Genomic DNA, 27,580 nt, shown 5'->3' on the forward strand with positions numbered 1-27,580 from the left:
GCGCTGTATATCCATTTACGCTTGTATAACAAAGGTTTATAGTTACACAAGACAGACACCACTCAGCCCCACATGTCAGGTTTTCTAGAACCATTTCAATAATAGTTAATTAAGTTTGAGCTGAATGGTAAAACATCACAAAATATGGAAAGACGCTATCAAAATCCCATCAGTTTTACAGGATTGGCTTTCACAAACCACACACTGTTATAAACTGGGTGGTTCGAGCCCTGAATGCTGATTGGCTGATAGCTGTGGTATAGCAGACAGAATACCATGGGTAAGACAAAAAAAAAATTGTGCTCTAAATACATTGGTAACCAGTTTATAATAGCAATAAGACACCTTGGGGGTTTGTGGTATATGGACAATATACCATGACTAAGGGCTGTATCCAGGCCCTCTGCGTTGCGCATAAGAACAGCCCTTAGCCGTGGTATATTGGCCATATACCACACCCCCTCGGGCCTTATTGCTTAAAAATAAACACGGAATGCTGATTGGCTGAGTGCACTATACCACGGGGCTGACAAAAAAATACATTTTTACTGTTCTAATTATGTTGGTAACCAGTTTACGCTAGCAATAAGGCACCTCAGGGTTGTGGTATATGGCAATATACTACAGCTAATGCATTGTCATCACATAGCGTCATGCCTAAGAACAGCCCTTAGCCGTGATATACTGGAAATATACCACACCTCCTTATGCCTTATTGCTTAAGTCTATACTGTTCAGTAGCCTATACAACGGCAGACTGTTGTTTAGGCCAATCACAGAGTGGATATGAGCACCCAGCAACCCGTGCCGAAAGCTCCTTAGCACTACTCTCAATTCCCACTGCAGTGGCTGCTATAGGAAGTGGCTGCTGGACTAGCTATAGGCTGTAAGCCCATAAGCACTTTAGTGATGCTGTCCTTCCTCTCCACTGACCTGGGAAAAGGAGGCAGCCATTGTTTCAATTCTTGATCCAGGAGGGGATGAATGCATAGAATTAGGAATTAGAATAACAAATGTAATTTAAATAGATCAAATGTCTCTGCTGTAACCAAGAAGCTTGATCTTGACATCTAGCCACTTTGCTAGCAAGTTAGCAAACCAAATGCATAGCTGGAGCCCTGAGCTGGATATAACTTAAAATTTGACACAGCTTAGATTTCTTATTAGTTATAATTAACTTCTAGTTATACGCAGGACCATTTGTTTTTTTTTACAGTATTGAAAATCCTACCGTTTGTATATCAAAATATACTATTTATACCATATACCGGGGTATCGCCCAAGCCTACTAGAGGGGTAACATCCATGGTGGATAAAGTGTTATTATACAATGGGTGGGTCTAATCCTGAATGCTGATCGGTTAAAAGTGCATTCCAGACGGTTTCTATTCCACAAGTTACCACCGGCTAAATCTATGATGTTAAAATGCCTATTTACTCTGTTCCATCTGACTGCGCAATCCACTGTCTCATCAGCCCAGGCAGGGAAGTTATAAACTTGATCTCCACTATAAAAAGCATTTAGACATGATCTCACATTTCTTTTAGACTAACATTTAGTTTAACAGTGGAAATTTGTATAAACCTTGCTGTCTGTCTCGCTGACATTTGCAACATTGTTTCAAATTCTATCTCCAACTGTTCCATAGTAATGAATGTGTCCGAAGTCGGGACGAGACAGMCAAGTAGCATTTCTCAGCCTGCTAGTCAAAATCATGAATTAGCTGGCATAATTTTTATGGATATATACAAAGAAATGTCAATTGAAAAAGAAAAAGTTACAAAACRAAGTGCAACTAGTTTGCAGTGTTCCCAGCTTAAGTTTGAAGTTATTGTGTTAGCTGTGTTGTTGGCTAGCTCTTCTGAACAACAGTGTCCTAAAGAGAGAGCACATTTTCTATGCCAGGTGAAATCATGGCTCATTAGCTCATTGTTATGGATGAATCCAAATAAATGTCAATAGAAAACAGCTTAAACAAATGCACCTACTGTTATTCTGTCTGCACTGTTTGACGTGACTAAGTTAGCCATAGTTGCCTAGCTAGCATTGTACAATAAATGGGTAGAAAGAACAAGAGAACACAACAGTTATTTAACTAGAAGAGATGCTGAATTCTTCTTTAGAGTAAGGTCAGCAAAGGTAGCAGAGTGAAGACAAAATTACTATAAGTTTATTTCATAAAGACTGTATAGTATCATGTATAGCTGTATCAGAGAAACTGAACTTGTGGACCTTGACAAAATGGACAACTTAAAGAATAGTGGTGAAGCATCCCAGTGGTGCCCTAACAGACTACCACCTCCCTCTGTGTCTCTCCATATCTGTCCCTCTTCCTTCCCTCACTTTGTCTCTCCCTCACTGTCTCAATTTCCCATCTCTCAGGGTTTCCTGGAAATGGAAGCTCCGAGTCTCCATATCTGCATGACTGCCTGCGTCTCTTCTCCAGTGGTGCTGTGTGGGACCATGACTGCAGCTAGAACCACGAGCTGTCAGCCCAGCCTAATGTCATCACTCCAGTCTAGTGCGCATGGCTCACTGCAGCGCTCTAGCCTCCAGGGATCCATCCACATCACCGCCCTCCCAGGAGGAGTTCCACTATGATGCCAACTCAATGCCTGATAGTGTACAATACAATAGGGGTTCTTGTTAGCCTAGTGTTGTTGTAGTGATTATTAGCACTGCTGTTAGCGTCAGTAGCTTGGCTATTAGTGTGTGTTAGTTCAGCATTAGCACACCACAAGACTCAAGCACGTGGGCTGTGAAAGCATTACAACACAAGTCTAAATCCTTGAGGAACAGCATGTATGTAGTTTGTCATTTCCCAATGTGTAGATTAATGCTTACAGTACATCATAGGCTACATGGATCAGAATGCACACAACAACAAAAAATGGTCCTTTGGGGACTTTAGTGTTTTTGAAAAMCGTGATGACTCAGACAGGACTACCACTAAAATAAAGCTCACATTTCCCATCACATTGTGTGGGTGGGAAGTAATGTCATCTTCCCAAGCAGAACAATTATAAATTCAGTCCACAGCCAACAGAACAGTGAAAGGTTMATTCCCAGGCACTATGATGTATGGTTAATGTGGAGCACATGGAGAACAGACATRAGTGCATGGAACAGTGAGCACTGATGAATAAGGCTATCTGCATATAAGAGGAGGGTAGTGTTTGCTCAATAGGAATCCTACAGTGGTCTCGAGGTGCGCCCTGCTGCATCTTAGATAGATCAATAAGCCATTAAAACACAGACAAGAGTCATAGTCTGGTTGCCCAGCCCTCATTTACTACCAAGCCAATCAGTGGAGCACTGAGCACCTTCTCTCTCTCATTACAGAGGCCCATGGAGGTAGGGCTGGGCAGTAAACCATAAAAACGATATCGGTATCAGTGGCGGTGAGTGCCACTTATGATGACAGAGGACCATTTTTTTTATCATGAGCATGGCCTTATTACTATTACAGCATGTTGGATGACTGTCATTCATATTCCATTCACCCAGTTCAATGTAACATAACTAATTTGCCCTATACCCATCATGAGGTTGCTACAATCTAGCCTACAAATGAAAGTGTACAAAGGTCGATAGAAAAATTTGAGATGATAGACAATGACACATTCAATACAGCCTGGCACACTCTTGCCTGCATCTAGCGTAGAATCATTAGTCCAACAGTTGCAAACGAGAGTTTCGCGTCACCATTTTTGAAAAAGATGTGTTGAAAACTGTTCCAACTATTGTATTTCTCTTTGAGTCCATTACTCACCACATTGTTGGCACTGCAGTGCTAGCTAACTGTAGCTTATGCTTTCAGTACTAGATTCATTATCTGATCCTTTGATTGGGTGAACGACGCTCGTCGGATGTGGCAGGGCTTGCAAACTATTACAGACTACAAAAGGGAAGCACAGCCGCGAGCTGCTCAGTGACACGAGCCTACCAGACGAGCTAAATTACCTCTATGCTCGCTTCGGGGCAAGCAACACTGAAGCATGCATKAGAGAATCGGCTGTTCCGGACAACTGTGTGATCACGCTCTCCGCAGCCGATGTGAGTAAGATCTTTAAACAGGTCAACATACACAAGGCCAGACGGATTACCAGGACGTKGACACCGAGCATGTGCTGGCCAATTGGCAAGTGTCTTCAATTACATTTTCAACCTGTTCCTGACTGAGTCTGTAATACCAACATGTTTCAAGCAGACCACCATAGTCCCTATGCCCAAGAACACTAAGGTAACCTGCCTAAATGACTATCGACCCGTAGCACTCACGTCTGTAGCCATGAAGTGCTTTGAAAGGCTGGTCATGGCTCACATCAACAACATTAACCCAGAAACCCTTGACCCACTCATATTTGCATACCTTTTTTCAGTCTCCCTCTCAGGAGGGAGCATGGGTCCTCAAAAGGTTCTACAGCTGCACCAGACAGCATCCTAATTGGTTGTATCCCTGCCTGGTATAGCAACTGCTCGGCCTCCGACCGCAAGGCACTACAGAGGGTAGTGCATATGGCCCAGTACAACACGTGGTCCCAAGCTTCCTGCCATCCAGGACCTCTATACCAGGCAGTGTCAGAGGAAGGCCCTAAAAATTGTCAAAGACTCCAGCCACCCTARTCATAGACTGTTCTCTCTGCTACTGCATGGTATGCTGTACCGGAACGCCAAGTCTAGGTCCAAAAGGCTTCTTAACAGCTTCTACCCCCAAGCCATAAGACTCCTGAACAGCTAATCAAATGGCTACCCAGACTATTTGCATTGTACCCCCCCTCTTTTACACTGCTGCTACTCTATTATCTATGCATAGTCACTTTAACTCTACCTACATATTACCTAAATTACCTCAACTAACCTGTGCCCCCGCACATTGACTCTGTACCGGTACCCCATGTACAGTGGGGAGAACAAGTATTTGATAACCTGCAAAATCAGCAGTGTTTCCTACTTACAAAGCATGTAGAGGTCTGTAATTTTTATCATAGGTACACTTCAACTGTGAGAGACGCAATAAAATGCAAATTAGGKCCTCCCGGGTGGCGCAGTGGTCTAGGGCACTGCATCGCAGTGCTAGCTGCGCCACCAGAGTCTCTGGGTTCGCGCCCAGGCTTTGTCGCAGCCGGCCGCGACCAGGAGGTCCGTGGGGCGACGCACAATTGGCATAGCGTCGTCCGGGTTAGGGAGGGTTTGGCCGGTAGGGATATCCTTGTCTCATCGCGCTCCAGCGACTCCTGTGGCGGGCCGGGCGCAGTGCGCGCTAACCAAGGGGGCCAGGTAACACGGTGTTTCCTCCGACACATTGGTGCGGCTGGCTTCGGGTTGGAGGCGCGCTGTGTTAAGAAGCAGTGCGGCTTGGTTGGGTTGTGCTTCGGAGGACGCATGGCTTTCGACCTTCGTCTCTCCCGAGCCCGTACGGGAGTTGTAGCGATGAGACAAGATAGTAATTACTAGCGATTGGATACCACGAAAATTGGGGAGAAATGGGATAAAAAATAATAATTTTAAAAAATGCAAATTATTTAATTACATGACATAAGTATTTAATCACCTACCAACCAGTAAGAATTCCGGCTTCTACAGACCTGTTATTTTTCTTTGAGAAGCCCTCTTGTTCTCCACTCGTTACCTGTATAAAAGACCCCTGTCCACACACTCAATCAAACAGACTCCAACCTCTCCACAATGGCCAAGACCAGAGAGCTGTGTAAAGACATCAGGAATAAAATTGTAGACCTGCACAAGGCTGGGATGGCTACAGGACAATAGGCAAGCAGCTTGGTGAGAAGGCAAACACTGTTGGGGCAATTATTAGAAAATGGAAGAAGTTCAAGATGACGGTCAATCACCCTCGGTCTGGGGCTCCATGCAAGATCTCACCTCGTGGGGCATCAATGATCATGAGGAAGGTGAGGGATCACCAGAACTACACGGCAGGACCTGGTCAATGACCTGAAGAGAGCTGGGACCACAGTCTCAAAGAAACCATTAGTAACACACTACGTCGTCATGGATTAATCCTGCAGCGGACGCACCAGGTCCCCCTGCTCAAGCCAGCGCATGTCCAGGCCCGTCTGAAGTTTGCCAATGACCATCTGGATGATTCAGAGGAGGAATGGGAGAAGGTCATGTGGTCTGATGAGACAAAAATACAGCTTTTTGGTCTAAACTCCACTCGCCGTGTTTGGAGGAAGAAAGAAGGATGCCCAAGAACACCATCCCAACCGTGAAGCATGGAGGTGGAAACATCATCTTTGGGATGCTTTTCTGCAAGGGGACAGGACGACTGCACCGTATTGAGGGGGGATGGATGGGGCCATGTATCGCGAGATCTTGGCAACAACCTCCCTCCCTCAGTAAGAGCATTGAAGATGGGTCGTGGCTGGGTCTTCCAGCATGACAACGACCCGAAACACACAGCCAGGGCAACATAACGAGTGTCTCCGTAAGAAGCATCTCAAGGTCCTGGAGTGGCCTAGCCAGTCTCCAGACCTGAACCCAATAGAAAATATTTGGAGGGAGCTGAAATTCCGTATTGCCCAGCACAGCCCCGAAACCTGAAAGATCTGGAGAAGGTCTGTATGGAGTGGGCCAAAATCTGCCTGCAGTGTGTGCAAACCTGGTCAAGAACTACAGGAAACGTATGATCTCTGTAATTGCAAACAAAGGTTTCTGTAACAAATATTAAGTTCTGCATTTCTGATGTATCAAATACTTATGTCATGCAATAAAATGCAAATTAATTACTTAAAAATCATACAATGTGATTTTCTGGATTTTTGTTTTAGATTCCGTCTCTCACAGTTGAAGTGTACCTATGATAAAAAATTACAGACCTCTACATGCTTTGTAAGTAGGAAAACCTGCAAAAATCGGCAGTGTATCAAATACTTGTTCTACCCACTGTATGCTTGTGTCACCCCACCCAAAGTGGGTGAAATGTCACTAAAACTTTTTTATAATAAACTTCAGCATCTAAATAGCATACAGGACTGGTATTCTATTCTTTTGTTTTCAATGACATCGATTTGGAATTTGAGACAAAGAGGGAGTGTTCTTACATACAGAAACATAATAAATCAATATAATCGTATGCTTTATCAATCACCCTTTTCAGTTGAAATAAAATCCACAACCTGTTGTTTCAAGTCAGTACAACGTTTTATGGTAAGAAAGGATCTATGGAGGGATGGCTGGAGGGAGAGATACTCACTCAATGTCTTTGCGGACAGACCCCAGCAAATCTTCTCTCTCCCGGATGGCAAGGAAGTTGGCTTTGGTTTTGTGGAATTCATGAGTGTAGTCCTTGGGTACAGCAACAAAAAACAGGAGTTAAGGGGATGCAAAACTATTAACCCCATGGGAGTCAAGTGAAAATGTAAATGATGCATGCAGATCTCAAGTTAAGACTAAGAGATGAGACAAGGGGAGAGAAACAAAGAAAGAGGGAGGAAGAGAAAAAGGTAGAAATAGTAAGAGACAGGCACAGACTTGCAAGATGTCTCTGTGTCTCTGGAGCGTGTGCATCAGGGCTGCGTTAAGGGACGTCACCCCCGGGGTGCTGGTGTACTCAGCCATCTTGTCATTCACACCTGTGAGCTGAGAGACACAGCACCATCAGTTCACACAATGCAAGATTCAACCATGTTGACATGCCTATGATAGTGAAGCTGAATACAATTATTTGCTGTTTAGTCTTACTTTGGCCAGCAGCTGTTCAATCTCCACAGACATGGTCTCAAACATTCTGTCCTGCGTCGAGTTGTTGAGGAGGGGAGCAGTATCTGAGTTGCTATAGCACGGATAGGAAGACAAGGAGGCCATTAGGACTCTCAACATGTGGGCTTGGTGGAGGTACTGTATCACCATATTTGTAACACCTATCAGTCCAATCAGATCCATGAACACCAAGAAAAAGCACGTTTAAAAGAGAATCTCCATTGAAAGTGCTTTATAGTCCAGAAGAAGGCTTAATCTCTGTTTGGGAAACTGGCCCCGAAGGTGTAGAAGGCTAGGAGCTAGAGGAAGGGACTAGAAACCTGAATGGGACTGGGCACTCGTCTGACCTGTAATTTAGGCCCTAGAGGAAGGGGTTAGTGACCTAAATGGAACTGGTTTTAGTCTTACCTGTCTCCTCGACGTCCATCTCTGGAGCTGCTGTAGCTTGTACACAGTTTACTTAAGGACACAAGCTTCAGGTCCAACTCATTCTCCAGCTGCCTGGCCTGCTTTCGCAAATCTGGAATGTGCAACACACATAGCACACACACCGTTTGGAATTGAGAAACAGGGTTGGCATCAGTAATCTAAGCCTACAGAAAGACTAATCCACATAGCTAATGAGTCATATTAATAATATGTTGTCTTGCTGTCTTTTTCATATAAACGTTAGTTAAATATCCAACTTTTTCTGAACATAAGTACCTTATTCAATTAGTCATCTATACAATAGTGGTAGGTAGTAAACGTCAGCTAAGTGGAGACAAAAAAAACAATCAGGCAGCACTTCTCTAATCATCCTGCTGCTGTTGACAAAATAACTTGGCTGGCTAACCAACTAACGTTAGCACACAAACATAATTTGGCTAACGTTGGCTGCACATATAACTAAATAACTAGCTAGGTGAAATTGAAATCACAATTTAGCTATCAACATTTTTATTTCGTTAGCTAGTTAACTATACAACGAATCTAAAATAGCTAGCTAGCTACAAGATATTTGAAGGTAACTCGCTAGGCTAACCAACATTAGCTAGCTGACGTTACATCCGTAAACGCTTCACTTGCTAGCAAAGCTTGTTTTGCTAGCTAGCTGAGCTCGTGGACAGGCCACCCAACCCAACGGCGTGTCGATTTGCTCCAAATTTGACAACACTTTTGGCATGTAAACCCCGTTCAAATTTACCAAACATCGTTGCAAATGTATCAAATAGTTGTCCGATCGCACCCTAGTTGTGCCAGTTTGCCACCTCACCTTCCCAGTAGTTGCTGCTTCCTCCTGCCATTTTTGTTGTCCAACGTCATCAGCTGACGCACGGCCCACCTACAAGACATGGAACTTGAAAACCCCTACCACACTACAAATGCGCCTCCCGGTGCGGTTAACTAGTCATGTGCGGCATCCATTGACAAACTGGCCAGCATCTTGGGAACAAAAAAAMCGGTGTATATATTGCCTCGTAGACAGTAATTGATAGCGGAATGATTGTGTGAGAAAGACAGCTACAGACCACACCTGCCAGTAGAAGATAATATGTTGCCTTTAATGCCTTCTTTTCAGATAAACTGTGTCCACAGAAGCAACGAGGAATGCTGTGAAACTGGTCCAATTCTCTCAACATTCCGCTTCCCCTCCCCATAAAAATAAAATGGCAAACGCTAGTAGTCTGCACAAAAACTGCATTTTGACATCGCAAAATCCAGTCTATTAAATTGACTAAACTAAATCTGCAGTAACACATTTTTCACCTCACAGCAGCCACCATGCAAGTTGTCTTCATACAAAACATAAATTCATTGGTTGTCGCCTAGTGGCAATGGTGGGTCAATAGAAAATGCTACAATTGAGATTCTGCTTTAACATTTTGCTGCTGAATGACAGATACAGTATAATCTGGCTGAGAAAAGATGAGAGCAGTGTCATAGCAACGAATTAGGACATAATTTATTTTCTTTCCATATTGTTTAATTCATCAATGTCTTGAAGAATGTTCATGTTAGCATGTCTGTCATATCACCACATACAACATAACAGGTTGGTTTGTTATGAAATGTGTGTGTTATTCAGGGTTAACATGAATTGCATTTATTTTTCTCATTCAAATACACTTGGCAATAGTTCATTATCTACAATCAATTCAGTTTCATATAAAAAGAAACAAAAATAACCATTTACATCAAAACCCCAACATCCATTCAGAAAACACTCTCCATCCCTCTCACACACACAATGTAAAACAAATAGAAAAATAACTTACTTTCTCCCCCTAAGATTACCTGGCTTTGCTACAATATTGATTATGTGCRACTGAGATGATAGTTAGGAGTCAGACACCCCTGTAGATTAGTGGTCCTTCACCCTGGTCCTGGAAAACTACATAGCGTACAGGGTTTTGTTCCAGCCCAGCACTAACATACCCGATTCGACTAACCAGCTACTCAAAAAGACCTTGATGAGAGTAGAATTGGGAGGGTTAGTGTTGGGCTGGAACAAAAGTCTGCACACCTTATACTCCTCATGACCAGGGTTGGTGACCACTGTTGTAGAGGAAGATGCCCTCCTCTCTAAACACTCTCCCACAACTGCTGGATGGTTCTAGAGCAGACGTTCTGCACCTTTTCAGTAATGTAGGGTTGACATCTAGCACAAGGACTTGATAGAATTATAATTTATCAGATGTACAAATAAATCATGAATGCATGAAAAAAAATACAAGTAAATTACAACAAAATATACTATATGTTGCGGCTGATTATTAAAGCATGGGTAAGTAATTTGCCATCTTAAGGGTCATTTTGAGATATGAAACGTGTGTAGAAAGAAAAAGCATAGATTCTCTTTCAAATGGAAAAACATTAAGAAAACCATCCATTTGTGATTTACAGTATTTGCATCTATTTCAAAGTGCATTCCCTGAACAATTAAATGGGGAATCTTGTATTTGTATTTAACATACAGTGCTTGTAGTCAAATGCAGAGGGCCTTGTGCTGTATGTTCAAGAGGACACATGAATAATCAGAGGGCAATAGAAGTGAAAACACATGCAGCCTGTGAACCCGGCCCATTGTAAGTCTTCTGCTCTGAAAGAGTGCATCTCTTAAAATACTCCAGACCCCTGGATGAATCCTGGATGACTAATGTCTTCCATATCACCTGAGTATATGATGGATCACAGATTATAATCTGTACTAGACCATAATCTGGACAAGATTCTAGTATATCTAATACCCACACCACCACGCTTCTGTACTGTAGCCCTAAAAGAGAGTGGCATGTCTAACTCTACATCAGCCAAGGCACTGTGTTTGATGCTCCCTCTGAAAGACTGGCTAACTGGACTGTGACAACACTGACAAAAACCTTGAGAAACAGACATTTCTTTAATCATTTCAAATGACTGCAATTGGTATATTCATTGGTACTAGTTAAGCAAGTATCAAATAAATAAATGGACAGGTTGATGAGTGGCTAACTGCAAAAGTGTGCATGAAGAAAAAAAAGGTTGCCCAGCTCCACTAGGCCTTTAGTGTGCATCTGTAAACAGAGCAAAGCAGGTGTTAATTTGGACAATTCAGCTTGGACACCAGCCATAGAGGATCATTGTGGTCTCTGAAACAGCTCTCTCTGGTGGGCGGGAGGAGGACAGGCAAATGGGACCTGGAGAATCTTATAGGGACGGACAAGAACAAGCCCTCCCTGCTCCACCTCGTCCTCTCCAGTAGAGCAGAACCACAGAGCACAACAACTGCCAACTCAACAGTCACAGGGAGGGGCAGTAGTAGTAGAGCAATTCCACAGTAACAGGGTGAGATTCAGATTTTTCACTTGAAAATGTATTTCAAACAAAAACTATACAACTCTATGCACTCTAACTCTACTACAATTTCCACAGAACATTATTTTTTTTAAACAGAATAACGGCCCCAACAGCACAAACTGTCATTCTGTTACTAAACTTTGTATCTGCACTGTTCAAGTAAATGTGTTACTGTAAAATGTTCTATGGAAATGGTTAAAAGTAGTCCCTGTGCATCGAGTTTTACGGTGTGTTCAACTCTGCAATCATTGGTTTTTGTTTTATCGGAGTCTCAGCATCACTCTGTTAATGTGGAATTGCCCAGTACTAACAACAGGGTCATATTCATTTGGGCACACTGTAGCAAAACGTTTTCGAACAACATAAAGCAAAAACGAGCGTTTCTTATTGTCCCTTCCCTGTTTCCATCCATTTGGTGGCTAATGAATATGACCCAGGTTGGCCATGTATGTATGTCTATAGTATATATGTATGTGGGATCTCAGAGTTTGTCGGCGTTGGCGTAGAGTGTGTCCTCATCACTCTCGCTCTCATCCTGGAACTCATTGGAGAGCAGGGATTTCTTGGAGCCCATGGACGTGAGGCGTATCTCGTCCTCGTAATCGTCACGGTGCTGCCGCAGCCGGTGGAAACCATCCTTCTGCTGGTTGGATTTAGCAGAGCACACACACCAGATGATACAGGCTGTCACCACCAGGGCCGTCATGGAGGCCGCTGCAGGGAAGGAGAGAGGAGAGACAAGCATATATACACATGAGGCAAGCATATATACACATGAGGCAGAGGCACAAAACAAACGTATGTCCTAAAAACCTACAGAATTTAACTTATTCACCTTGTTTTACTCCCTACAATAGTCCCCGGGCCGACTACGTGAAAAATCTGTCGATGTGCCCTTGAGTAAGACACTTAACCCTAATTGCTCTGGATAAGAGCGTCTGCTAAATTATTATATATATATATWTWTATWTWTTTTTATTTAACCTTTATTTAACTAGGCAAGTCAGTTAAGAACAAATTMTTATTTACAATGACGGCCTAGGAACAGTGGGTTAACTGCCTTGTTCAGGGGCAGAACAGATTTGTACCTTGTCAGCTCGGGAATTCGATCTAGCAACCCTTCGATTACTGGCCCAACACTCTAACCACTAGGCTACCTGCCGCACCAATGACTAAAATGTTWAAAAAAAAWWWWWWTTATCTGCAATCATCTGGCAACATTATACAACAGGTAACATCTCCACAAAAACCAGTTCTCCTCATGCTTACCTGCAGTAGCCACAACAAACTCCCGGGGAAGACCAAAAATGCGGTTGTCCATGTCAAACTCTATGATGATGGAGCTGGCGGCTTCATATGACGACACAACCACCTCCTGCCGTTGTTGCTGGTAGCCATCAGCCACAGCCTCTATGTTGTGGATTCCTGGTGCCAGAAGAGCATGGAAGTAGCCTCCCTCTGCAGTGAACACCCTCACACCCCCGTTCAACACTATCATGGCCCCCACGATGGGCTTCCCACTCTTATCCTTTACCATGCCACGCACACCTTTATGGACCTGAGGGAGAGACAGAAACACAGATTGAATGTAAAGTACACAGAACAAAAATTAAGTAGCCTTGTCCAAGCCAGAACGGCCAATAGGGCAGGAGCCTATATCCTGTTACTGTAGCGTAAGGCAGCTTGATGTACAGAACAAGTATACCCCCTAAACAGGATGCTAGTCTATCGCAGGAAGATATTGTAATATTATCTTCATTTCATCTTCTGTGGCAATACTTGCACATGTATGCCATAAATGCATTCAATAATGTATCAAACAAACGCGTTTGATAAGTAACCAATCCAAGCCCTGAAATGCAGTAATTAATTATTATCAAACACACTCAATAACTCATCAACGCATTTGTAAACTTATCGAATGAATTTGTATTACATGACCCCAGGTCAGAGGTCAAGGGTATTACTGACCTCCACCAGCATGCTGAGCAGTGCCTTCCTGTTCTCAGCCCACAGCGTGGCCAGCTGCTCGGCCGGGGGGAACAGACAGCAGCCTGTATACACCGTGATCTCTGGACAGTGGCCAAAGTCCACACTGAAGTCCTAGAAAGAAAGACAGACAGAGACAGACAGATCAGAATAGCCATATTGACAACCAGTAAAGCTTAGTCCAGAATGGCCACTGTACTTTAAAATCAAACACAATTGATCAGGCTCTTAGACAGTTAGTTGAAGTTAAATACAGACTTAGCAGTGGAAGTCGTGTCATTCCAGGACTCAACAAGCAGATGCCTCTTTGGGCCGGGTGACAGAACAACCCTTCTCTTGTGAGAGATATAGCATTAGATAGCATTAGGAAGTAGGGTATGAAACATACCTTCATACTGCCCATGTGACTTTGTCTCTCTGCTGCCCTGAGTACTCCATCTGGGATGTTACCCACTGGGGAGAGAGGAGAAGAGGAAGATGAAACATAGGAGTCAGTAGATGTATATAAGCCATCTTTTCCAATTCACCACTTGGAATTCAGTCTATAGGTCACAGTGGTCTATTTGTGGTGCTGTTGGTACATACTCTGGCCATTGCTTGGACATCCCGTATCCCCCAGGTGCATCTTGGGATGGTTGCTGGCATACACATTGGCCAAGTACTTCAGAGTTTCCTCATTTTCAACTGAAAAAAAGTACACTATTAGTTAACTATTTATTTTATAGTTTTCTAGTATTCTAAATTTGGAGCCCCATGTTCCTACCTGGCTGTACAGGCTTGTCGTAGGGGTAAGTAGCCAACAGCGAGCCTCCATCCAGGGCTACAGAGAGTGTGAAGCCCCTCTCTAAGATCAGGTCCATCACTGCCCTGGTCTCTGGCTGAGCCTCCACCACCCGCTGGGAGGCATTACCTACAACAGCAGCACACACAGACAGGACACCATCAAAAATGTAAGGGCATGCAAGTACACACACACACACAACACAAATATCTCCGTCTATACACCAACCACAGCAGGTACTGACCAAAGAAGTCAGTGTCCAGATCTTTCCCGTGTGTGTTGGTCATGCCCACAGTAGAGGTGCACTGTTTCTCTCTGGCCAGCTCTCGTCCATCTGGGTTGATGGAGGGAAGGATGACGATCCGCGTCTCGTTTATCAGCTGTGGAGAGGAGAAGAGGGAGAAGGATAAAGAGGAATGAGGGGTAGAACAACAGTACATCAGTTATATTTAAAGGGAGCTTTTTTATTTTTAGAACATCTAAACTTTTTTGCATGTTCTTTCCTTTTTAAAGTGTGGTCGATAAAAATATCAAAATTGTATGAATATTTAGTCATTTTAAGGCAACACAACTGTGCAAGGGTGTGAATAATTTCACTAGGCACTGTAGTTATGATTGGTGTAGTAAAACCATCTCAGTTAAAACATCTCACCCTGGTGATGGTGGGGTTCTTGTCGTAGTTGATGCAGAGGAAGGCAGCGAACTCCAGCAGGAGCTCTGTGCCCACGGGGGCGTTGCCATGGATACCTCCCACCAAGCGGATCTTGGGCGTGGCCGTTTCACGCTCGTCTGGTTTGTTGGAAATCTCCAAGGCCCAGATGGTCCTGTACTCCACACTCTGGCCCAAACTAGACAGAAGAATGCATGTTATTATCAATTCCACTGTAGATTATATGGGATAATGGTTACCTAGCAGACTCTTCTGCAAAGACACGTAGACTGTAATTCCAACCATTTGGAGGAGAGGTTTTGAGGTTTTGAGGCCATTAGGGGTACAGGGGGGCAGGTAGCCTACCGGTTAGAGTGTTGGGCCAGTAACCGAAAGGTTGCTGGTTTGAATACCCAAGCCGACAAGGTGAAAAATCGGTCGATGTGCCCKTGAGCAAGGCACTTAACCCTAATTTGCTCCTTGGGCACCTTACCACCATGGCAGACCCTGTAAAACAACACATTTCACTGCACCTATCTGGTGTATGTGATAATACATATACACRTGTTTTTTGCATGACAAGCTAAATTATTTTGATTAAGGGCAGTTACACTAGGGGTTAGAGGTCAGGGTTACCCAGTGCAGGGAGGTGACATTTGATGAGGAGGTCAGAGGTCATAACTCGGGCCAGCCTACCTTTGCATGGAGGTCCTCTTGGGGAAGTTAAGTTCTAGATGTTAGACATCAGGTTAGGGTTTAGAGGTCAGGGGTCATAACTCAGGCCTACCTATGCAGGGAGGTGATCTTGGGGAAGTTGAGCGTCAAACCCCTCAGGAACTCTGACAGCTCTTTGTAGCGTCTGTATCTGAAGCTGCTCTCTGTGACGGTACTCTGAACCAGCTGCTCCAGCCCCTGGCCCAGAGACAGGTCCTTAATGAAGCTCTGGAACGCCTCCTCTGCAGGGTCCTGGGTGGCTCCAGGGTCCTTGGGGGCCTGGCCATTGGGCTCCGAACGCACCCGCGTCAGCCGGAAGTCTACCAGCTCCACCCCCTCCTCTGGCACTGTGGCGTAGATCTTTACTGAGTTGTACCTGAGAAGAAGGGGAGGGAGGGTTAGGGCACAGAAGGTTGTTCATTCTAATTCTGTTTCTATGGGTTAGGGTTACCCTACAAATGTAGACCCGGTATTGGGTCCACATTTTAAACAAACTCTCTAATTTATCTCAGCTACTTCTACGGTTCTGTCTCTCACCCCTGTGCGGAGGCGGTAAGGTGGTACGTCCCAGGGACCAGAAGTCTCCAGTAGTCTCCAGCTAGGTTGGTTGTGATTGGATGATCGATCTCATCCACCATGATGGTGGCATTAGGGATGCCTGTACCATCTTTAATGTCTATCACCATGCCCTTTACTCCTCTGTGGACCTTCAGAGGGACACACACACACACAGAGGATGAACACCTAAAATTCAAGTTGGTGCATTTGAGACAAAGTAAATGGGCAAGACATATATAAAGGGAAAGAGAGAAATTATACGTTCACATTTTTTTTTTAGTTTGGAGAGAGAGAGAGAGAGAGAGAGAGAGAGAGATGAATGAGCGAATAACAGCATAGTGAAGGACAGTATGTAAGTATGCTGACCTGGTGGATGTACTGCAGTAAGGCTCTGCGGTTCTGGTCCCAGTACAAAGGCAGGTGCTGGGCCTTAGGGTACTTCACACAGCCCAACTCTATGGTCACCTCAAAACAGTTAGTGTTCAGATAGTTCCAGTCCTGCATCCCACCTGGCGAGAGAACACAAAGAGAAGTCAGATACACACAAATTGTTCCTCTTAGTGATGTATTGGCATGGGAAGGCACGAACCGGGAACATTGTACCAGTTGGCACCGTTGGTGATGCCGTCCTCAAAGAACGCCGATGGGTAAAGGTCCTCACAAGGGTGTCCTTTGTGCATCAGAGCATTTTCCTACACACACACACACAAAAGGGCAAAGGTGACAATGCAATACAAACAGCAGAATTGAAACAGTAAACTTATCAACAACTGTCCAATGTTTTTATTAACGTAATAAACATTATCTTCACAACTGCATGAATACATTTAGTAAATGGAGTGAAATAAGGACCCAAATTGTGTGTTGAAGTCCACTGACCTGAGAGTAGGATCTGGCCACCTGTTTAAAGACCTTGTCATCAGGACACTTGCTGTACTCCGTACGTCCCTGCTTGTCATCATCATATGGGTAATTGACCACCAATGACCCTGTAGTGGGCAGAGAGGAAATACCCAATGAGAATATAGTATATTACTGAAATAATAAAGTTGTCCTCCAGAGTGGGCCAATATGTTGGTGGCGGGCCAATATACATTTTCTATAAACATCGAAAAATGGGGGGAGCTTAGGGCTTACCTCCATGTAGGTTGGCTGAGAGTACAAAGGGATTACTCTTGAGCCAGTTCATCACAGCGATGGTCTCTGGCTGCCTGGGTTCAGTGATGGTAGTAAACTGGTCAGGGAAGTTACGGTTCAGGTCAAAGTTGTTACTGTTGTTGCGTCCCGTGTACCCTCTGACATCACCTGCRAGAGAAAAAGAACAACAAGATCTTAGCTAGCAAGCTAGACAATCAGTCATTATCAAGAATCAATTCGACAATCTACTGGCAAATTCTTTGCAATCCTTATGAAGAGAAATTATAGACAAAATGTATCGGTGCTCATCGGCAATTGGGCATCAACATCACACAACAAGTTGGAAATCGCAAATTCAACAATGACTGGTTTGRAAGGAATCAGTGGCTAACTACAAGCATTGCAAAGCAATCACTAGCCTGCTATTCAGTGGAGTGGGTGTGTGGTCCAAGTCTGGGTTTAAGGGTCTCTTTTCCAAGCTTAAAAAGATAAACATTCACATGCAACACCATGGGCCAGAAAAGGTTGAATAAATTGGCAATGCTGTCAATCCAGCATGACTTCGGCTGCGTTCAAGACAACTGGGAACTCTGAAAAAAACAAGCTCTGACTGGGAAAATACCTTTTGGTCATCCAACTCAGAATTCCAAGTCGTGAACTCGGGCCTCTTTCAAGAGCTCCGACCTGAAGATCACCGACGTCATGATTCAATGTTGTTTTTTCCCCCCCCGAGTTCCCAGTTGTCTTGAAAGCACCATAAATACAGAGAATGCCATACTTTGATGACAAAGTTTGATGGCAAAATTTGCACACATGAAGAACCGCCGCGCCACCTTCCTGTTCAAGTGAGCACAGCACAACAAGGTGAGTCCAAAAATGTATTGTATGCTGCTGCATAAATTATGGAATATGCCAGGGAGACATGTATACTGTAGCTAACAAAGTAATACTAAGTGTATGCGGTGTAGTAAGCTATTAGTAGCCCATGTGCMTCACCATAATAATTTGGTCCCTTTCCCCCTCGTAACTTAGCCTACTGTTCTGACTTGGTGATGTACATGTAGCTTATAACCYGTGTTAGAGAAATGTAATCATCAAATATTGTAAGAGCTTTCATTGTCTGCTTATATGCCCCCTTTATTTATCCTATGGTTCTGACTTGGTGTACAGGGAGAATACTGTAAGAACGGCCCATGTTGTGAATTCTGTCACTGTATATTTCAAAAGTACTGAACAAATGGTTAGATTGACTACGTCCATCCTAGCGCGCTCATTAATGTCTTAATTGAAATTACAGATTGGCATAAGGGGACGACGAGCGGATAAGAGGCATAGTTTGTACATATCAATTCTCAGTAGAAACCACATTTGTTTAAGCAAGCCATAAGTTTTTTTTAAACGGCAGTAAATGAGGCTGAATGAACTGTTTTGCTGCCAGACAAGGCTCCGCTGATAGCCAGGTGTAGCAGTGGTAAGGATTCACTCCATGGTGCTGAAAAGAAAGCTCTGCTGTTAGAACAGCTTTATGTCTGACACTTGTTTTTGTTTACAGCCAGACAGTAACTTAGGCCAGGTCTTCCCAAACTTTTTCACTCAGGCCCCCTTTCCAGCACTGGGGAACATCCCGCCTATACATTTTGCCTTGTCTAATGTGTATTCTTGTGATATTTGAGTGACTCAAGCATTACAACTGTTGGGTTTGACATTTTGAACATTGAGATATTAAATAAATGATAGAGAAAKAAGCATAGAATCAAAGGAGAAAGTAAAGGGTTCTCTGTAGAAGGACAGATAGCTGTGGAATGTGTTGGGATGTGTTGGGGGACGGGAGCAGAGCACTGTGTGAAATATAGGGAAGACAGATGGATATCTGTGGATCAGGAGGTGAGGGGTGAGGTCAGTTCCCCTTAAGGGAGTAATCAGGGTTAGTATCTGGTTAACTTCTTTCTCTTGGGCATAAACTAAGGATTGGAGAGAAGGAGTGTCTTAAGTAGGATGTATATAACCAAATGGAGAGAAATGTTTTGCTGTCTGATTACAGCTGTACAGAACCTTTGGGAAGAATTAAACTTGGTTAAAGCTTCTCTAGTGTCCGTGGGTTATTTACTCTGAAAAATAAGACCCTAACACAACAAATCTATGGGCTACAAAACCTAGCTAAAAAACRTTAACTGACATGGGCTAGTTGATCAACTGGACATTTCTTCCAAGTTATAAATAGCTCTCTAAGGTATGCAATGACTGACTTGAGAGAAAAACTGATGATCCACTACCCAATTTCGAAATTGCACCTTGTGCTTCTACTATTACAACTTTCAAGAGTAAGTTGAAAGCCAGACTGATCCTTCAAAAATAAAATAAAACAAAGTATATMTTTTTTTKGGGGGGGGCGGACCACTGACTTTATGCTACTGGTAATCATGTTTAATGTCTTAATTTAGGGGTACACTGTATTTTTATTGTGGACAGGCAACGTCTTTCACAAATAGACCCCACACACACATTCCTCTCTTACCCTCCCTGGCGATCTCATAACCATCTGGGTTCATGGAAGGCATGATGTGTATCCGGGTCGTGTTGACCAGCTGGGTGACCTCAGGGTCGCTGCCATAGTTATGGCACAGGTACTCAATGAGGTTGAGGAGCAGCTCGCGTCCCACCACCTCGTTCCCATGCATGTTAGCTATATACTTGAACTCTGGTTCACCTAAAGGGGAGAAAATAGTGGGAAAATAAATTTAAAAAACGTGTTAGTGCTATTAAAAGAGAAGTAGGGCAGAGTCGGCTGGGAGAGAATGAGGGACGGAAGTCTCCTGAACAAATTCACACTCAATTAAACTAAAGCACACCATTCATTTGAAAACCCTCCTTATCCTTGCACTGTAATTTCTAGGCTCCCCACTATTGAAAAAATACAATGCTGTAATGGGCCTGCAGATAAGAGTGAGTACCCCCACATTCAAAAGGATATGAAGCTACTAGATCATTGAGCTGAAGCAATAATATCAGGATCTTTTACAGGAAGCAATCAGCAGAACTGCTATTTTTTTAGACTATGAATTTCTGTGTATGAACACAATCCAGTTACTATAAGAAGTTAGATCAATATAAACCACACAGCCATAGATTGAAGGCATTGCTTTAGAGTTAATAGTCTCTTCTGGAGCTCCAGTGTCACCAAAACACACCCATACCTGGCTCATGGACGGTGGGGTTGTCTGATATCACCATGACGTAGAGCTCACGGTCCTCTGCTGACTTCCCAATGGAGTAGAGATGAGCGATGGAACGGAAGCTGTTGCTGTACCTGTTGTGTTGAAAGAACAAGGCTTTTCACATTTGATTAAAGCCGTCACATCCTAACATTACTTGCTAGCATAACATTTGAAATGCTTAATTGCAAAGGCAAGCCTATTAAGCAAACATAACAGTACCTGCGCAGGAACAGCTCCATGTCATTGTAATGGTGGTGGCGGAAGTCCTGTGGCTGGATGGGCTGGTGCTCAGGCTGGGCTGGGGGCTGAACCTCCTGGGGAGTGGAGCTCTCGTTGGCCCCAGAGGTCCCCATCTCAGAGGTGGTGCTTGATGTCTCGATGGTGGTGGAGTCAGGGTCAGAGGTTGTGGTAGGGTCAGAGGTTGTGGTAGGGACAGAGGTTGTGGTAGGGACAGAGGTTGTGGTAGGGACAGAGGTTGTGGTAGGGACAGTGGCAGTGGTAAAGGGTACAGTTATGCCACCTGTGGGTTCATTTCCCAGGGGTGCCAGGGTGAAGTTGAGCTCCGTGGCCTTGCCCTCCACCACTTGAACCCCAACTACTGTCATGGGCATGTACCTATGAAGAGAGAAATATTGAATATGTTTCTTTTGTTGCAGTTAAAATAAAACATATTAGAAATGCAAGAAACTAAGTAAAAACCCTGTGCACAGCAGTGTATCTAAATCCAGGTGATATCTTTTAAATGTATTTCACCAGGAAGTTTCAGGAATAATGGGAAAGTACCAGAATGGGGAAACATCTTAGAGGAAATGAAGCTCTAAGATGTACATTTACTTCATGTAAGAAAACACCATACACAAATCAGTTCCAAGGAAAATAGGAACTAAAAATCAGGAGTAGAGTATGCTTCTTTTGTTAAAGACTTTCTTTTCTGTACCCTGTGCYTGCAAGTTACTGTAGCAGCAGGAGAGGAGTTCATTTCTCCAGCAGTACTCACCCTGTGGCTATAGCTGAGACATTGTATGTCCCAGGAAGCAGCAGGCGGTAGAAGTCACCAAACTTGGCCGTGGTCAGGTTATGGTTGATGCCTGCCACCACAATGCTGACATCAGGCAGAGCTGTCCCATTGGTAGCCTCGTTCACATAGCCTCGAACTCCAATGTGAACCTGGGAGATCAACAGGATAACGTCAGAAGAGATGAAGAGATGAACAAATGAAGCTCAAATAACTGAAGTGCTGCCTATAAGTAAGTAACTACTGCAAATGGATGTCAAGATGGAACAATCTCTTCAATTCAAATAAATAAATAAATAAATAAATAGAGTACAGTAGTAAGAACCAGAGAGTAGTTAGGAATACTACAGCTAGTCATATGTGCAATTAAATTGTGTGTGTGTGATAGTTTAAAAGTTTGAGTGTGACACTGTGTCTTGTGAAAGCCAACCTGCTCCAGGTAGGCAATGAGTGACTCCCTGTTATACTCCCACTCTTTCTTTAACTCGGAGGCCGGTGGAAATTTACAGCAGCTCAGTTCCATGGTGATCTCCAGGCAGTTTCCATTCAGGTAGTTATAGTCCTGCATGCCTCCTGAACAGGGATGACAAATTGTACCTTATGTCAAAATGTTTTGAGTTTGMRKKWAWWWWWKWMWWWWWTWMMYKCAAACATTTCAAGATCTCTCTGCTTGAAAACCACTCACGAGGACATCAGTATTAATTTTGGAAGCACAACCTAAAGAAAGTGGACAAGCATACAAAATAAACTGTCAAAAGAAAGTGTGTTGACTTCTGTTGAGGTCATGAAAGCAACAGCATGAACACAGGCCTAATGCTTTGCATCAGGATGTCCTTAAATCTACACCAAACCCAGGATGTAGGCTAAAGGTGTTGATCAATGCAAAGTGCCTCTGGCAGAGCAGAGTAGGCTGTGGCCAGCACCAGCCTTTCCTCCAGTCCAGGGCTGCCTGGTGGAGGACTGTGTTTGCTGTGGCCTGGTGCCACCTGCCACTCAGGCAGCGTTCCCAGCTTGTTTTCAGCACAAAGCCAGACAGCAGGGAGGCAGGCAGTAGGCCTCTGGAAGGTTGCCATGACTGGGTTTGACCAGCAGCATTTTAATATACCAGACATTTGAGAAAKTTACCGGACCCATATGCATTGAGTGCCTAACCTGACTAGGGCGTCCATCCATGGTGCTCAGAAAGACAGAAATCAACAAGTGTAATTCATGTTAAAAGAACATGCAAGACGAGGATACAACGATGTGTGGTCCTTATTGAAATATGATGTGCACTTTGAAGATGTTAGAATAACTGTCCACATGTACTTTTCCTCTGCCAACAAGACAAGTAACGAACAGCTAAACACTAGCCTGTCAATATACCATAGTCCCCATAGAAGAAACGTTTACCCAGGCCTATTCTGTTGGTCAGCTTGTCGATAAAAAARAWKWGCCTATTCCAAACAGACTCTGGGACGATAGATCCCAAATTCATACAACCAGTAGGCATAAACAACATTAAAAAGTTAAAAAGCAACAGATCAGAACGTTTAGCTTAAAATGTTGATAAACTATTATTTCTTCAGATTATAAACRCAGCAATGTGCACAAGACAGTAGGCTAAGTGTAAATATGTTCCATAACGCAATTATCAGGAAAATTGTCAAAAGCACAACGCAAATGCGAGCAGTTTCATGTGACMGAGATTAAAATATTATTTAGAAATGTAGAAAGAGTGGAGATCGAATATGCCACAACTAGCATGGGTTACTAATATGACTAGGATTGTGCTTTAACTACTGGACAATGAAAGAAAGTTGATATAAAATAATTTCCTCCAASGATATGGTCAGATTTTGGCTAGGCTACTTTGAAGCAAGGTAAGACATGACTCATAACATGTAGTAACACTATCAGGTTTCAAACATTTAAGTATGATTTCAAAATGCATACTGCTCATTGCAAAGTGGTGTGTGACGCGCTGTTTGAGACGCTGTAGTAGCAGCTCGCGCTGTCTGACAGATTTTACGCTCAAAGGCTTTGTATCTCTCTATGCTTTACACGTGTGATAAATAAGATGCATAACAAATATACTGTACACACACGCCAATTTAATTCCACAAAATTATGCAAAGTAACCTATAGAGTATAGACCGATAAGCATGACCAATCAAATGTATTTCCAACAAATGGTATTTCAATCAACGAAAAGTCTAAAAAGCATTATTTCGCAATGAGATTTTTTCTTCTCCCGGACAATTGGCCTGCATCAATTTTATTTATCGGCTTTTCTATTTTTGTAAATTTTAGTAAAATCGTCCAAAAGCCGGTTATTACCAGCTAACGGAAATCCTGAACCCAATATAAGTAGGATACTCAACCCTCTTCCTCACTCACACAAACAAGGCCAAGTCACTCTGTCATCCTTAAACAAACACAATCCAGGGTACAAAAGCACGCACCCACACACTAATTCACAGGAGACAAACAGCACAAGCAACAACGCCAGCTCTTTCATCTGAATGTGTGAGGTCTACCAGCCTCAGGTTAGCGTGATGTGGGCAAGATACAACACAGCAGATTCAGCATTTACATAATCAAACGACACACACACACACACACACACACAGCAGAGACAACTAACGTGGCTGCTTGTGATTTAGCCAACTACAGGATGTGGCCCTAATACAGGAATCTTCAGAAGGTATTTGACACAGAGAGGGAAAGGAGGGGAACAGGAGGAGGAGAAACAGAGGGGAGAGGAAGTGAGTGTCCATCCAGCCATCATTAGTTAGTGACTGTAATAATTTACATGGGCCCAGTTAATAAAAAAGTAATATCCAGTATGGCGGCTGTTTAATCCACACACATCAGGGTTGAATGTGTGTGTGTTAGGCTACTTCTCACAGAGAGGAAAGGTATCAGAAAGCACAGAGTAAGCCCTTACTAACACAATACTGAGTCAGCCCAGGACAAGCTAGAATACAAGCCAGAGTGGTACATGCAGCTGTTGAACATCCTCTCAAATGGCTGCATCACTGTAACTGCCTGGCATGCAGATTAATTCTGGGTACTGTGGTTTTGGTTGACTGGTAAAGACTGTTGTAAAATGGCGCCGGAAGAAATGGCAGCAGTTTTACGGGCGCCCAACCAATTGTGCTATTATGTGGTTTTTTTCGCGTTATTTGTAATTTATTTTGTTATTTTTATCTTACAGCAAAAAAGAGCTTCTGGATATCAGGACAGCGATCACTCACCTCGGATTAGACAAAAAATTATACAACAAGGACGACGCACAAGACATTCTCCAAACACCCCACAGGGCCGACATCCCTGTTATTTGCAAGAGGAAGCGACGCAGGTACAGAGGACAAAGAGCCGGATGCCTGGTAAGGACCCGGAGAAGGCGACTGGGAAAGCTGCCGTTACCGTTAATACTACTCGCTAACGTAGCGGGATATACGCTGCACCGGCAAGATAGAACAGCACACTCCGGTAAGACGATTGGGGGGGGGGGGGGGGGGGGGGTCTGTGCATATTTGGAAACAACAGCTGGTGCACGAAATCTAACGAAGTCTCTAGATTTTGCTCGCCTGAAGTAGAGTATATTGTGATAAATTGCAGGTCACACTACTTGCCTAGAGAGTTTTCAGACATACTTTTCGTGGCTGTTTATTTACCACCACAGACAGATGCTGGCACTAAGACCGCACTCAGTCAGCTGTATAAGGAAATAAGCAAACAGGAAACCACTCACCCAGAGGCGGCGCTCCTAGTGGCCGGAGACTTTAATGCAGGGAAACTTAACTCAGTTCTACCAAATTTCTATCAACATGTTAAATGTGCAACAATAGGGGAAGAAATTATATATCCCCTATACTCTACACGCAGAAACAAATACAAAGCTCTCCCTCGCCCTCCATTTGGTAAATCCGACCACAACTCTATCCTCCTGAATCCTGCTTACAAGCAAAAATTAAAGCAGGAAGCACTAGTGACTCGGTCTATAAAAAAGTGGTCAGATGAAGCAGATGCTAAACTACAGGACTGTTTTGCTAGCACAGACTGGAACATGTTCCGGGATTCTTCCGATGGAATTGAGGAGTACACCACATCAGTCACTGGCTTTATCAATAAGTGCATTGAGGACTTCGTCCCCACAGTGACTGTACATACATACCCCAACCAGAAGCCATGAATTACAGGCAACATTCGCACTGAGCTAAAGGGTAGAGCTGTCGCTTTCAAGGTGAGGGACTCTAACCCTCACCATCAAACAGGCAAAGCGTCAATACAGGGCTAAGATTGAATGATACTACATCGGCTTCGATGCTCGTCTTATGTGGCAGGGCTTGCAAACTATTACAGACTACAAAAGGGAAGCACAGCCGCGAGCTGCCCAGTGACACGAGCCTACCAGACGAGCTAAATCACTTCTATCCTCGCTTCGAGGCAAGCAACACTGAGGCATGCATGAGAGCATCAGCTGTTCCGGACGACTGTGTGATCACGCTCTCCGTAGCCGACATGAGTAAGACCTTTAAACAGGTCAACATACACAAGGCTGCGGGGCCAGACGGATTACCAGGACGTGTGCTCCGGGCATGTGCTGACCAACTGGCAGGTGTCTTCACTGACATTTTCAACATGTCCCTGATTGAGTCTATAATACCAACATGTTTCAAGCAAACCATCATAGTCCCTGTGCCCAAGAACACAAAGGCAACCTGCCTAAATGACTACAGACCAGCTCATGTCTGTAGCCATGAAATGCTTTGAAAGGTTGGCAATGGCTCACATCAACACCATTATCCCAGAAACCCTAGACCCATTCCAATTTGCATACCGCTCAAACAGATCCACAGATGATGCAATCTTTATTGCACTCCACACTGCCCTTTCCCACCTGGACAAAAGGAACACTTATGTGTGAATGCTATTCATTGACTACAGCTCAGCGTTCAACACCATAGTACCCTCAATGCTCATCACTAGGCTAAGGATCCTGGAACTAAACACCTCCCTCTGCAACTGGATCCTGGACTTCCTGATGGGCTGCCCCGAGATGGTGAGGGTAGGTAGCAACACAAATAAATCGGTTCCCTCTGCCACGCTGATCCTCAACACGGGAGCTCCACAGGGGTGCGTGCTTCAAGTTCCTTGGTGTCCACATCAACAATAAACTAGAATGGTCCAAACACACCAAGACAGTCATGAAGAGGGCACGACAAAGCCTATTCCCCTTCAGGAAACTAAAAAGATTTGGCATGGGTCCTGAGATCCTCAAAAGGTTCTACAGCTGAAACATTGAGAGCATCCTGACTGGTTGCATCACTGCCTGGTACGGCAATTGCTCGGCCTCTGACCGCAAGGCACTTCAGAGGGCAGTGCGTACGGCCCAGTACATCACTGGGGCTAAGCTGCCTGCCATCCAGGACCTCTACACCAGGCGGTGTCAGAGGAAGGCTCTAAAAATTGTCAAAGACCCCAGCCACCCATAGACTGTTCTCTCTACTACCGCATGGCAAGCGGTACCAGAGTGCCAAGTCTAGGACAAAAAGGCTTCTCAACAGTTTTTACCCCCAAGCCGCCTGAACAGGTAATCAAATGGATACCCGGACTATTTTCATTGTGTGCCCCCCCCAAACCCTATTTTTACGCTGCTGCTACTCTCTATTTATCATATATGCATAGTCACTTTAACTATACTTTCATGTACATACTACCTCAATTGGGCCAACCAACCAGTGCTCCCGCACATTGGCTAACCGCATTGTGTCCCGCCACCCGCCACCCACCACCCCCTCTTTTATGCTACTGGTACTATCTGTTCATCATATATGCATAGTCACTTTAACCATATCTACATGTACATACTACCTCAGCCTGACTAACCGGTGTCTGTATGTAGCCTCGCTACTTTTATTGCCTTGCTACTGTATATAGCCTGTCTTTTAACTGTTGATTTATTTCTTTACTTACCCATTGTTCACCTAAC

At 43.9% G+C, this 27,580-nt stretch overlaps 2 protein-coding genes across 4 annotated transcripts in view; both read right to left on the reverse strand.

The window, feature by feature from the left end:
- The window catches only part of LOC111959334 (Golgi SNAP receptor complex member 1), a 51,952-nt gene extending 42,722 nt beyond the window's left edge, over window positions 1-9,230 (reverse strand). Inside the window, exons 1-5 of one of the 3 annotated variants that reach the window (XM_023980837.2) lie at window positions 8,979-9,230; window positions 8,132-8,243; window positions 7,706-7,796; window positions 7,496-7,603; window positions 7,218-7,309 (exon numbers count right to left, since the gene is read on the reverse strand). In XM_023980837.2, the coding sequence (XP_023836605.1) occupies window positions 7,218-7,309; window positions 7,496-7,603; window positions 7,706-7,796; window positions 8,132-8,243; window positions 8,979-9,009 (434 nt within the window). In that variant the 5' untranslated portion in view covers window positions 9,010-9,230. Of the gene's footprint in view, window positions 1-7,217; window positions 7,310-7,495; window positions 7,604-7,705; window positions 7,797-8,131; window positions 8,244-8,428; window positions 8,474-8,909 lie in introns of those variants that run through there. The other 2 variants (XM_023980843.2, XM_023980850.3) reach the window with 2 other exon arrangements.
- A 420-nt stretch (window positions 9,231-9,650) lies between these two features.
- Window positions 9,651-27,580, reverse strand: part of LOC111959355 (carboxypeptidase D) — a 35,813-nt gene continuing 17,883 nt past the window's right edge. Inside the window, exons 3-21 of the mRNA XM_023980862.3 lie at window positions 22,031-22,173; window positions 21,583-21,752; window positions 20,805-21,200; window positions 20,565-20,677; window positions 19,886-20,077; window positions 17,371-17,538; window positions 17,113-17,222; window positions 16,823-16,925; window positions 16,600-16,742; window positions 16,213-16,382; window positions 15,749-16,051; window positions 14,965-15,160; window positions 14,557-14,692; window positions 14,295-14,441; window positions 14,117-14,215; window positions 13,920-13,984; window positions 13,514-13,645; window positions 12,812-13,100; window positions 9,651-12,256 (exon numbers count right to left, since the gene is read on the reverse strand). Coding sequence (XP_023836630.1) covers window positions 12,024-12,256; window positions 12,812-13,100; window positions 13,514-13,645; window positions 13,920-13,984; window positions 14,117-14,215; window positions 14,295-14,441; window positions 14,557-14,692; window positions 14,965-15,160; window positions 15,749-16,051; window positions 16,213-16,382; window positions 16,600-16,742; window positions 16,823-16,925; window positions 17,113-17,222; window positions 17,371-17,538; window positions 19,886-20,077; window positions 20,565-20,677; window positions 20,805-21,200; window positions 21,583-21,752; window positions 22,031-22,173 — 3,308 coding nt within the window. The 3' untranslated portion in view covers window positions 9,651-12,023. The remainder of the gene's footprint in view (window positions 12,257-12,811; window positions 13,101-13,513; window positions 13,646-13,919; window positions 13,985-14,116; window positions 14,216-14,294; window positions 14,442-14,556; window positions 14,693-14,964; window positions 15,161-15,748; window positions 16,052-16,212; window positions 16,383-16,599; window positions 16,743-16,822; window positions 16,926-17,112; window positions 17,223-17,370; window positions 17,539-19,885; window positions 20,078-20,564; window positions 20,678-20,804; window positions 21,201-21,582; window positions 21,753-22,030; window positions 22,174-27,580) is intronic.

Source organism: Salvelinus sp. IW2-2015, linkage group LG4p, assembly GCF_002910315.2.
Source record: "Salvelinus sp. IW2-2015 linkage group LG4p, ASM291031v2, whole genome shotgun sequence".
In the NCBI taxonomy this organism is placed as follows: Eukaryota; Metazoa; Chordata; class Actinopteri; order Salmoniformes; family Salmonidae; genus Salvelinus; species Salvelinus sp. IW2-2015.